We start from the raw sequence: 11,681 nt of genomic DNA, 5'->3' as shown, positions 1-11,681 counted from the left end.
GTGATTCGTCATATCAATGAACCTACCGAACTGGCGTATACAGTTAGGTTCGAGTAAATTAGGATATGAAACGCCCATGGAAAAAGAACATGATTTCTAGTGGTTCTGCCTCCGAATATCACCATCAGAAACCATTTGTACCCTCAGATAGATGAAACACATTAAACTGGTAACATAAATGTACATCTGCAGGGATAATTACCAAGAAAATGAGGCAAAAATATAACGGGCACGGCAAGTTATCATCGCGGAATGGTGGATTACCTCCCATGGCAAAAATTAGTCGGTCTGAAAAATGATAAAATACGTATATGTACGCGCAATTATAACAGTATTTAGCGCACTCTTTACGTTTAACGATAATTTTCCTGCAGATAAATACCATTTGATCAGCTTATATGGCGTTTTTTGATATAAAACTCCGGGAATGAATTTTTACTTCGGTCCTTTTTCAAGGATTTCCCGAACATTATATGTTAAACACGTCATATACATAATGTTCTGATCTTTAGACTAAAGAATCGGGCACATGTTCAGTTTGGGAAATGCTGTACTTTTCCAGAATAAGCGCGTTTCTATTGACCCTATAGTGAGGTCGGAATTCTGGAAAAAGTAAAAAAAAATATCTCCCCTGATTTGCGGTGGCGTGGTGGTTGCTATTGAAATTACTGCATGCCCGCAAGATTCTGATGCCATAACTTTTGACAACATCTCTATGGAATAAAACCTTCTCTAGATGACATGTATATTCAGGATGCTCTCTCCAATTCACAGTGCATATCCGTATCGACGGACTCTTTGCGAAATCTACATATTTTTGAGCAGCATACCTATGATCATGGATGGCAGCTCGATTCTTCGCCTCCCATACCAACATGGGCACTGTTTACAGCAAAAAAATAGCCGGTGCTGGCGCAAAGAAACCGCCGATTTAGCAGATTTCGCAGAGTCCGTCGATATGGATATGCACTGTGAATTGGAGAGAGCATCCTGAATTAGATATGTCTCATTTTCTGTCCAGTTCGCCAGAAGCGCGCATGTTGTAAGAATTACTTACAATGGACTTTAAAATTAGAAATAATAATGGCAAGTATATATTTTGCTCGCAACTCGATGAAATTTGTTGATGGTGTACTGACATGGAACACTAGCCCGACTTTTTCCACAGTTTTAACCAGTTTTTGCTTTGATATCATACATATCAAGCGCACTATTTGTATTTATCAATATTCTTTCAAATAATAAAGATAAATATGCCGAAATGTAAATGGAATTTTTCAAAACCCCTTACTTTCGGTTTTGTCGTGGCACCGGCGGTCTCTCTGCATACCAGTTTTTTTTAATTTTTTTTATGTACAGACAGGCTCTCTGCATTACGCACAGAGAGGCTCTATGCTAATGACTATCTGGAAACATTATAGCTTAATCAATTTGGTGTGTATATCTGACTTTTATAACTGCCAACCTGTTTATAGCAAAGACTCGCCGGTGCCGACGCAAGAAACCGCCGATAAAGCATATTTCGCAAAGAGTCCGCCGATATGGATATGCACCGTGCAATTGTGTATTAAATTTTAGTAACTATTTGAAATTCAATTCATTTTTATGCAACTTGTGTGGACAAGACATTTTGATTAACGATTGACAGCTGATTTCGAGATCAAAATATATAATTATACATAATATACAATCACGAATAAGGACGGTCCGACTAAGTACATAAATATGCCTTTAAGCTTTAAAATGTTTTTAATAGTTGGTGTAAAACAGAAGTAATCTGTTCATAGTTGATTTTACGAATTCAAACAATGAGAAAAAAAAAATCTACTGCCGATTATTAGATTAGATAATATGATACATGTAATTATAAAAGATCATACTGTCAAATTAATTTCCCCTAACCAAATAAGTCATAAATTCAAACTGACGAATAAGTAATGAATTTTTTCTGCCTATTCTATTTCAAGTAAAATACTGTTTTTTATTTATTTTTATTATTTTTTTATATAGTATTAATTTTTATAAATAACATATCTCTTGAAAATATTTTCTTAGACATGTGAAAAGTATTTCATTTCAGCACTGTATTTTCTGAAATAATATTTTAGAAATAACACACGAAAAGATATTTTAACAGATCGGAATCGGGATCTATAGGATGTTGCCGCATATTTATAGATTCGCCTACTGATAAACGGTAGTGATCGCTGCAAACTGATAAAGTTTTTATGACGTACCATTTGGGTCAAAAGTCTGATATCACTCGAGCGGTATCATAATACACGGTAAGCGTGTAAATTTATACGCTCACCGTGTAAATTTATACGTTAAGCGTGTTTTTTACACGGTTAGCGTATAAAATACACGCTAAGCGCGTAAATTTACACGCTCAACGTGTATTTTCGTTGACCCGATTCCTAATTTAGAATTCGAGCGAATAGACCAATCAAAATTTAGTTTAGAACTGCAAAAATGACTGCATTGATGCGTAACTGTTACTAACAAACTTAAATGAAATTGATAATAATTTATAACTACAACGAAATGGAGAATAATTTCATTGACGAAATGGATAATATTTATTTCTGGGTAGCCGACGACCGGCCGCGCGAACATCCTGTAATATTTATCATGCGTACCTGTAACCAACACAGTTATTACTGAAATGAATAATAATTTGTAACTAAAACGAAATAGAGAATAACTCCATTCACGAAATGGATAATATTTATTTCTGGGTAGCCGGCAACCGGCCGCGCGAAGCCTAGAAAATGTATATTATGCGTTTAGTTTTTGTTTTTTTTTTGTTTTTTTTTCGAGTTAAATCATATTTTATTGCTTATTACTGTTTACATTTATACTAACAAATATCAAAAATGTACATGTACAGCCAAGAAAATAAACAAATAGGTCGGGCCACAAGTACATGTAACTAACAAACTTATTACTAAAATGGATAATAAATACAACGAAATGGAGAATATTAATTCATAGCCGAAGCCGAAATGGCTAAAATGTGTATTACCTAAATGGAAAATAATTATATACGGAACATTTAAAGATCAATTATTTATACCAAAGTATTTGTCTTATTTCCTTCCTCGACCTCGCAGAACTTACAACCTGCCGCAATAAGCTTACATGATACTTGTAATATAATCAAAAAGTTGAAAATGAAATATTCAATTAAGTCCAGCCTTTCATATTGTATCCACTTATACTAAAGGGGGGATGAATTCATTCCGTATTCAAACATAGTAATCATTTTAAAATTGTTATCATTTCTATTGATTCTTCGAATTGAAAGTTTTTATTTGAAATATGAAATGGCAGCGGTCAGATGAGAGAGAGAGTGGAGGGGGCGTGTAGCAGCAGGGAAGTGTGTTCTAGACTTGAAATCTTGTTCTATTTTTGCGGAATTCAGCTTTATCATAATTATTCTATTAAATTACGGATAATGACTTTGCGCACTATACAGTTTCAATATGAAAATGATCCAGCATGTAAAGTAAAAAATAGAAAATTATAGATTTATATTAGCAGGAAGGTCTAATACGTATCAGTTGTTCCAGACATTAGGTATTTCCCATCAGTAGTAGTTAAAGTCCTTGATTCATATCTAACGAATTTACATTTTTTATTACTACACGTTCGTGTTCGTTCATATATAGTGGCATTGATGACCGAAGGCATTAAATTGTATCATATCAAAGCCATCTTATATGCTTCAGTAAATTTTATGATCCGCTCTAATTAGGGAACCTCGAAAGGATTTCATGTTCTGATAACCTAGGTGACATATGTTTTATCATGCCATTTTGCATAAAAGTTACGCAATGATTTCCGGTAGATCACTTAAAGCAGCAACTTCAGTGACATGGAGCCGCTCGATTCCCCCACACATCCCCAATTATGTACATGTCATTAAAGTCGGAGAAAATTAAATACTATTATTATTTATATATATATTATTTGAAGTTGTAGAAAAAAAATAGATATATGATAACAAATGACATTTTAAAATGTAAAGTACAAGTTTTATATGTGTATGATGTGTGGAATTAGACTTGAAATGCTTGTTCTTTTCTGACGAAAATAAGAATAAAGCAGGCTTTTCAGGTAAGATATAATAAAAAATATACATGTCTTTAATCAAAGCATATATACAGTAGAATAAATTACTTGACTGAAATCATCTTTACAGTGGCAAAACTCCATATACACATCCACAACGTAGTCTGTTACACTGATCTGTCTTAGCGAATACAGAAATATGTAGCATACAACGCGTGGAAGAGTCTAATCCACAACGGTGTCGAGGCACGGCGATGAAAAAATCAATAATCTATCGGCTTATCAGTGGCGTTGCAATTCTTTAGTAGTTGCTATTTTCACGCAGAATCAAGAACACATTTTTTTGAGCGTATTGAAACTAGTTATTGGATTTCAGAATAGGTCACATGATCAAAACAAGTGTCGGTTTCAGAATCGATCACGTGATCAAATCAAGCGTCTTTATTATTCTTACGCTTAAGTAGATCTGTTATAATTTATATTTATAATGCAGTTTAGTTTTCTTCAGATACTGTTGTAAATATAAAATGTGTAGATCTATTTAATCATGTCTGGATCAAAAATATAATTGCAAAATGCAATATTAAAGTTATGTTTGGTAAATACTTTGAAACTTGTTTTCTGTGTGTTGTCAGGTTGGTCATAAGCTCGACGAGAAAATTGAAAGACGGTTTGTTAAATCTGGGGGCATTGCCCCCAAAAAACCGTATTATTGTCGTTGGCCGTCTGTGTCTAAATTGGATAATCTTTTGTCGTCAAAATCCAAGAAAACTGTTTGCACTCTTTCTAAATTTTTATACTTTGCAAAAAAGAAACGTGTCACTTGAGAAAAGTTACCTGTTAGAATTGCCATTGAAAATTATTCATGTTGACTAATGTTCTCTTCAGAAAATGTTGAATCTGTCATTTTCTCACTGTATTGTATAGTTATATTGGCTATAAACATTGTAATATGTTTTATGTTTAATAAAATTCGTATTCTTATTCGTATATGCGTGTCTACAAAACATACTTAGTCTAAATGTGTACATTTAAGTACGTTTTATTTGAATCGAAACCATAACAGAAATCCAATCAGGGCAAATAAAGCAATATGAAATCTTTCAAGGCTGCTGAGGTCTAACAACCAAAAGATAAATGATTGTATTTACAGCATATTTTCTTCCGTGTGATGTGTTAAAAGTCCGAGGATGAACATTTAAATATCAGATAATTATGTCCGATACGTCCATATTTACAGTGCAAATAGAAAATGAAGCGCAGTCCGCATGATACATATGTTTTCACAGGAAAACAGTCATTTAAATATCAGTTAACTATGTTCGATACGTACATATGGCATTGTCAAATTAAAAACGAAGTTTAGTCCGCATGATATCTTCATTTGCGCAAGTGAACATTCTAATATCAAACAGTTTAAACTTGAAAACGAAGTGCAGTTCTCACGCTGTATTCAAGTGAACATTTAAATATCAGGAACACGTTTCACGAAGCCTATTTAGCAGCATCGGGAACAAGTGCACTGTGGGGGGTTGCGGTTAAACTCTATATAAGAACGCACGTCTGGTTCATATGAATCTATTATTCAAACTCAAGATGTTTACAATATCAGGAAGTGACGTCAGTGACGCCAAAACGTAATACAAATAAATAGCGTTAAACGTTGTGATACATAAATGTACGTTATTTCCGACATTCTGGGGGCCGCGAAATGCTTCAAAGTTAATTAATCTGAAACATAGAAAAATATCCATATTTAAAATATCATGAAAATGTTATCCCAGAATGCTGATCAAATCATAGAATAAGTCTTTCATAAATCACATTCTCGCGTAGATTCTAGAACTATTAAAGTACAGTGTCTATGTAATTCAAATTATCCATAATTTCAGTTAATATAAATTTACTCTGTCAGTCTATAAATGTATACTTAAATACACAGTTTATCTATTTCACGTATTTCCGTAATTCAATTTTGATAAATTCTCGCATGAAATTACTGTCTCTCATTTTCATTCAGCTCAAGGGGGTAAAGTTTCTTAATAGCTCGTGTTGTAAGACCACTTCCGGTACGGATCATGGCTGATCTGGTTAAACCATCTTTACCCGTCATCAGTTCCTCCACCACGGCAAGTTTCCATCGTAATCGAGGACAGTCTTCATGCACCTGTACCACGTCACCAACTTTTATCGTCTGCTTGTTTTGACCGCTTTGCGTGTGTCGTTCACGTAATGACGTAAGATAATCAGTCTTCCATCTCTCCCAAAATCGGTTGAGTAACTCTCGCTGGATTCGAACCTGTTTATTTGCTGTGTTGTGGTTACTGTTTACGTTCTGAATAGCTGAGTAATCCACCGGAGTCGTTATCCTTCGACCATATAGTAAATGCGAAGGGGTAAGCGGTTCTGGGTCTGAAGTATCGGATGTAACGTATGTCAGAGGACGGTCATTAAGAACAGCTTCGATTTCTGTAAGTATCGTCTGCAGGGATCCGTAAGTTACGAATGACCGACCAAGTACCTTCTTAAGTGTGGTTTTAACAAGTCCAATCATTCTTTCCCACCATCCGCCAAACCACGGTGAGCGATTTGGGATGAATCGCCACTCTGTTCCTGTACTATTGAGTTGGTCTTTCAATGTTTGGGATTCGAACATTTTCTTCAGTGTATCAGACGCTGCATGATAGGTTGTTGCGTTGTCCGATATTATCAGCCTTTGGAATGATCGTCTGCTAACGAATCTCCGAAACACTTGCATAAATGAATCTTCTGTGAGATCATGCACGAGTTCAAGGTGTACTGCTCTGGTAGCCGCACATGTAAAAAGACACACATATGTCTTGGACTCTCGGCCGGACTCTCCTCGGACGTAAAGTGCTCCACTGAAGTCAATCAAGGTAGGGTTTGGAGCTGATTTTACGGCATATTGTGCACTTTCTAAGTAGTGATTTTACACATTGACGTGTTGTTGGAATCCAATATTTCTGTCGTAGGTGGCAGATAGTTGCACTTGTACCTGAATGTAATTGTTTCTCGTGCGCATCAAATATGATAAGTTTTGTCAGGTGATGTTTTGCTGGTAAGAGAATAGGAAACCGGGTATTTTCGTCCAGGGGTGCGTTGTGTTATCTGCCTCCACATCTGATATAACCATCTGAATCTAGGTAAAGACGTAACTGTCTAACAACCGGTAACCGTGATTTTCCGGATTGTAGATTAGATATTTCTTCACTGTAGAAATTCTGTTGACACTGTTGAATAAGTAACATTTCTGCATTCTCAAGTTCTTGTAGTGTTATGGAACCACTGTTTCTTGACCGGCTTACTGTTCTACAATTACGTATAAATCGCAAGACGTAAGCTGTGACGCGAAGTAATCGTTTAAGCTTGCTGAATCTAGTCACTTCAATCACATCTTGGATTGCAAAACTATTTTTTCTCGTCATGTGGGTTGGAGATTTTTCGTTGGTTCGACTTCCGGTTTTGTCGTCTGCTGAAGTAGATAATACGGTTGAGACTCTAACGTTCCATGTCGGCCACTGAGACTTCGGGGTGATCCACAATGGTCCATTAAACCATAAATTACTTTCTTGATATTGTTTGGCAGAAATTCCACGGGTCAATAAATCTGCCGGATTCTCTTGGGTTGGACAGTATCGCCAATTCTGATTTCCGGTTAAAGCTGTGATTTCTGATACACGTGTTCTCACAAATCGGTTGTGTTTTTCTGTGTTAATGAGCCAATGTAGTACAATTTGGCTATCAGTCCAATAGTATATCTCCTGTATTCCTAGTGCTGACTGTAAATGCTGTGATAATCTGGCTCCTATGACGGCTGCCATCAGTTCAAGCTTTGGTAGAGTGAGTGTTTTAACTGGCGCAACTCTGTTCTTTGCCATTACTAAGGTTGAAATATCGCCTTTGCTGATGTAAACTGTAGCACCGTATGACTGTGTACTAGCATCGACGAATACGTGTAAACAGGGTACTGATTTGTCGTCTGCACCTGTAAAATAATGTCTTGAAAACTGTGTTTTCATTGAAGTATTCAAATCTGCCGCTATGTTCAACCATCTCCGTTGATAAGTAATAGGCAGTGGTGTATCCCAAGTGAAATGTTCTTTCCAAATATCTTGGAGCAGTAACTTGGCTCTTACGGTAACTGACTGAGTATGCCGAGAGGGTCATATATTCGTGATGTACTTTGTAAAATATAACGTTTGGTCGTAATCGGGTTTGTGTCTATTGGTCTTTCTGCAAATGTCATTATGTCCATTTCTGGTTGCCAGCGTAATCCTAACAGTTTTGTTACTTTATCTTCGTCGAGTACATTGTGATGTGTCGTCATTTCCCTGAGCAAGATACTGTTTGAATTCCACGATCGTAGCTTAAATCCTGCAGCTGACATAAGATCACGTGACTCCCGAAAATTTCTTAATACGTCTGCTTCCTTATCAAAACTGGACAAGAAGTTGTCTACATACAGATCCTTGCACAGTTTTTCGCTGATCCAATTGTCGCAGTTTCTCTGTAGATGCTTCAGTATTGTTGCATTTAATATAAAAGGGGAGCAAACTGATCCGAAAAGCACGGACTTGAAACGGTATGTTTTCAATGGGCTGTCGGGATTAGTTGGATCTGAAGGCCATAAAAATCGTGTGACATCTCGGTCCTTCTCGTGTAGTCCCACATGTAGAAACGCCTTCTCGATATCACTAACAACTGCAAATTTGTGAAATCTAAATCGAACTAATATGGCTGTCAAGTCGTTGAGTTGCGGTGGTGTAGATTGCAGACAATCGTTTAAACTCGGGTGGTTTCGTGACATCCGACAACTACAATCGTACACAATGCGTATGGGTGTTGTCGAAGATTCCTTATTCACGGCGTGATGGGGAATGTAGTGTACTCTCTTTCCGGGTTCATCTGTAGGCATGACTTCTTCTATGAATTCTTTCTTTATCTGATCTTTTATTATAGCATTGTAATGGTTCAGTGTAACTGGGTCTTGACGTAACTTGTTTAATAAGTTTCCAGTTCTGCGCTTCACTATGTCATAGTTTGTAGGTAGGGGTGGGCTATCTAATTTCCATGGCAACTCGGCTGTGTATCTCTTACCCGTAAACGTGATGGAATTCTCTTGACATGTACTCATGTAATCCATTTTGTCGTATTCAGAGTCATCATGTTCAATTCCTAAGCTTTCAAGCTTCCAGAATTTTTCTAAATCGATTTCGTTCGGAGCTTGTGTGATAACATGTAGAGTTAGATTGGTTGTAGGTTTTCGTCCTGACGGTTGAAATGGAACCGGACCGGAGAGGAGGTATCCAATCTTGGATTCACTTATCACCACGATCACTTCACTCAGTACAACTTCATTAAAACTGCGCCATAGTAAAAATTTTCGCCAGTACTATGTAGTTTCGACTTTAATGTTTGAGTTACTGATTGCAAGTTTCAGATTTTATGATAGTTTGTCACACTTCTGTTGTAATTTTGTAGAGGCACTGCAATAGTTGGCACTATCAACACATCTATCGGGATCTTTTCACCGGAAGTTGTGATCAAATAAATTCTGGTTGTTTCCAACTGTCGGACCTCATTTGTTGAATTCCCGAAGCTTGCGAGATGTATCGTGTCAGTTCCCGTTGTTGTAAGTTTAAGCTTTTCTGCTCGATTTTGCGTAATAAATGATCGTTGTGATCCCTCATCAAACAATATATTTGTGTTTGCTGTACACATGCCGGAAGTAACTGTTGATATAGCCGTCTTCAGTAGCACAATGGAAGACAATTGTAAGGATGTCGTCTGTTTGCGTGTGATGTCATCGTAGGTATGTAGAGTCGCCGCTTGCTGAGGAACTTGGGTGTTACTTGAACTTTGACCTGGTGTTGAATATATAGTACCGTTTTGTGTCTGTTCTGTACTGTCTGTATTCTGACAAATACTTGTATGATGTCTCCTTTGACAATTTCTGCACTTTTTCTGCGATTTGCATTTCGACACTTGATGCGTACCCAAACAATTGAAGCAGAGGCGTTTATTTCTAACAACTGTCATTCGTGATGTGTAATCAGTTATTACATTACAGTCATTTGCTAAATGTGTGTTACTTGAGCAAAAAACACATACCTTTTGGTTACTAGGGCGTCGATCTTGTTGCTGAGAATGTTGCTGCTGCTGAGAATGTTTCCTATCTTTATTCCGCTGAAATCCTTGTTTAGGACAGGAACTTGTTAAGAGTGACATTGTAGCAGGGTTTTCTAATATGCTGTGGCTGTTGATCTGACCTGCTTCCATAACGTTAATTTCCTCGTAAATTGCTTTGCGAAGTTCGTTTAGCTGAAGATTACTGCCCTTATGTTCTCGTGCTAAGGATTTTTGTATTTCCGCCGGAAGTTTATCAAAGACAACTGGCACTAAAAGTGTTCCGTAAGATTCCTGATGTTGATTCAATGATACAAGTCCACGGATATAGGTTTCAAGTTTATCATAATTATTTCTCAGACTGCTGAGCGTGTTGTTTGGTGACGGAAGTTGTAACAAAGCCTGCATGTATGCGTGTACAATTTTATGCGCCTGCCCATACTGTTCCTGTAGAAGTTCGACTGCCTTAACGTAGTTGGAGTTCGTAAGTGCAAATCCCTCAATAGTTCTGGCTGCGTCGCCATCCACCTGCGATCGTAGATAATTAAATTTCTGCACATCTGACAAGTTCGGATTTGTGTGAACAGTAGTGCTGAAAGAGTCCCAAAACGATTGCCACTGTAGAATATTTCCTTCAAAAGTAGGTAACGATAATTTAGGAAGACGATGATACTGTGCTGAATGTACACTGCTAGCGCTCGGAAAAGTTACAGTCTGATGTTGATCTGAAGATGACGAATTATTTCTCTCCTGGTTTGAAAAATTGTCAAATTCACGAAATTGACGAAGTTGTATTTCAATTTGCAACGAAAATTCTTCACTGCTGATAAGTTCCTCTTCACTTTCGGTTATTTCTGTCTGTTCTAAAATTTTCTCGTTCAGTGATTTCAAATTTTCTACTTTGTTCGTAATTGATTCCAAGATTGTTCGAAATTCCAACATCGATGAATTTTCTTTAGCACGTTGAATTTTCTCAAGTTGAATTTCAATAACTTTGCGTTGGCTGTCTCTCAGTGATCGCAATTTATCTACTTTCATCGTTGCGTTTGTCATGGCACCAAAATGTGGGGGGTTGCGGTTAAACTCTATATAAGAACGCACGTCTGGTTCATATGAATCTATTATTCAAACTCAAGATGTTTACAATATCAGGAAGTGACGTCAGTGACGCCAAAACGTAATACAAATAAATAGCGTTAAACGTTGTGATACATAAATGTACGTTATCCGACATGCACCATGCAAAGTTTAATCCCATGAAGGAAGCTCGGGTTATGGAAATGGCAGGATGTGCGGCCGATTTCAAAGCGTTTCAATGTACAACTTTGCTGTCTTGATCTAAGAATTCCAGAATATTTTATTACTGTAACGGATTTCAGATATAATATTTGTTACAATGAAAAACAAGTCACTGAACATATACATAACTTTTGAAGAGTTCAAATATCAGTTGAACACCT

The 11,681-nt window shown here is 36.8% G+C and overlaps 2 protein-coding genes across 2 annotated transcripts; both read right to left on the bottom strand.

The window, feature by feature from the left end:
• Nucleotides 1–8,227: 8,227 nt before the first annotated feature.
• Nucleotides 8,228–9,238, bottom strand: LOC123525818 (uncharacterized). Its single transcript, XM_045304970.2, has one exon. It carries the CDS (start codon nt 9,236–9,238, stop codon nt 8,228–8,230), a length of 1,011 nt encoding a protein of 336 aa, XP_045160905.2.
• Nucleotides 9,239–9,531: 293 nt separating this feature from the next.
• Nucleotides 9,532–11,259, bottom strand: LOC123525821 (uncharacterized). Its single transcript, XM_045304974.2, has one exon. The coding sequence runs from the start codon at nt 11,257–11,259 to the stop codon at nt 9,532–9,534; it is 1,728 nt and encodes a 575-aa protein (XP_045160909.2).
• Between the last annotated feature and the right edge of the window lie 422 nt (nt 11,260–11,681).

The sequence above is a fragment of the Mercenaria mercenaria genome, chromosome 3 (assembly GCF_021730395.1).
Source record: "Mercenaria mercenaria strain notata chromosome 3, MADL_Memer_1, whole genome shotgun sequence".
Classification (NCBI taxonomy): domain Eukaryota; kingdom Metazoa; phylum Mollusca; class Bivalvia; order Venerida; family Veneridae; genus Mercenaria; species Mercenaria mercenaria.
The sequence above is the reverse complement of the archived record's forward strand: the minus strand, read 5'-3'. Positions and strand labels throughout refer to the sequence as shown.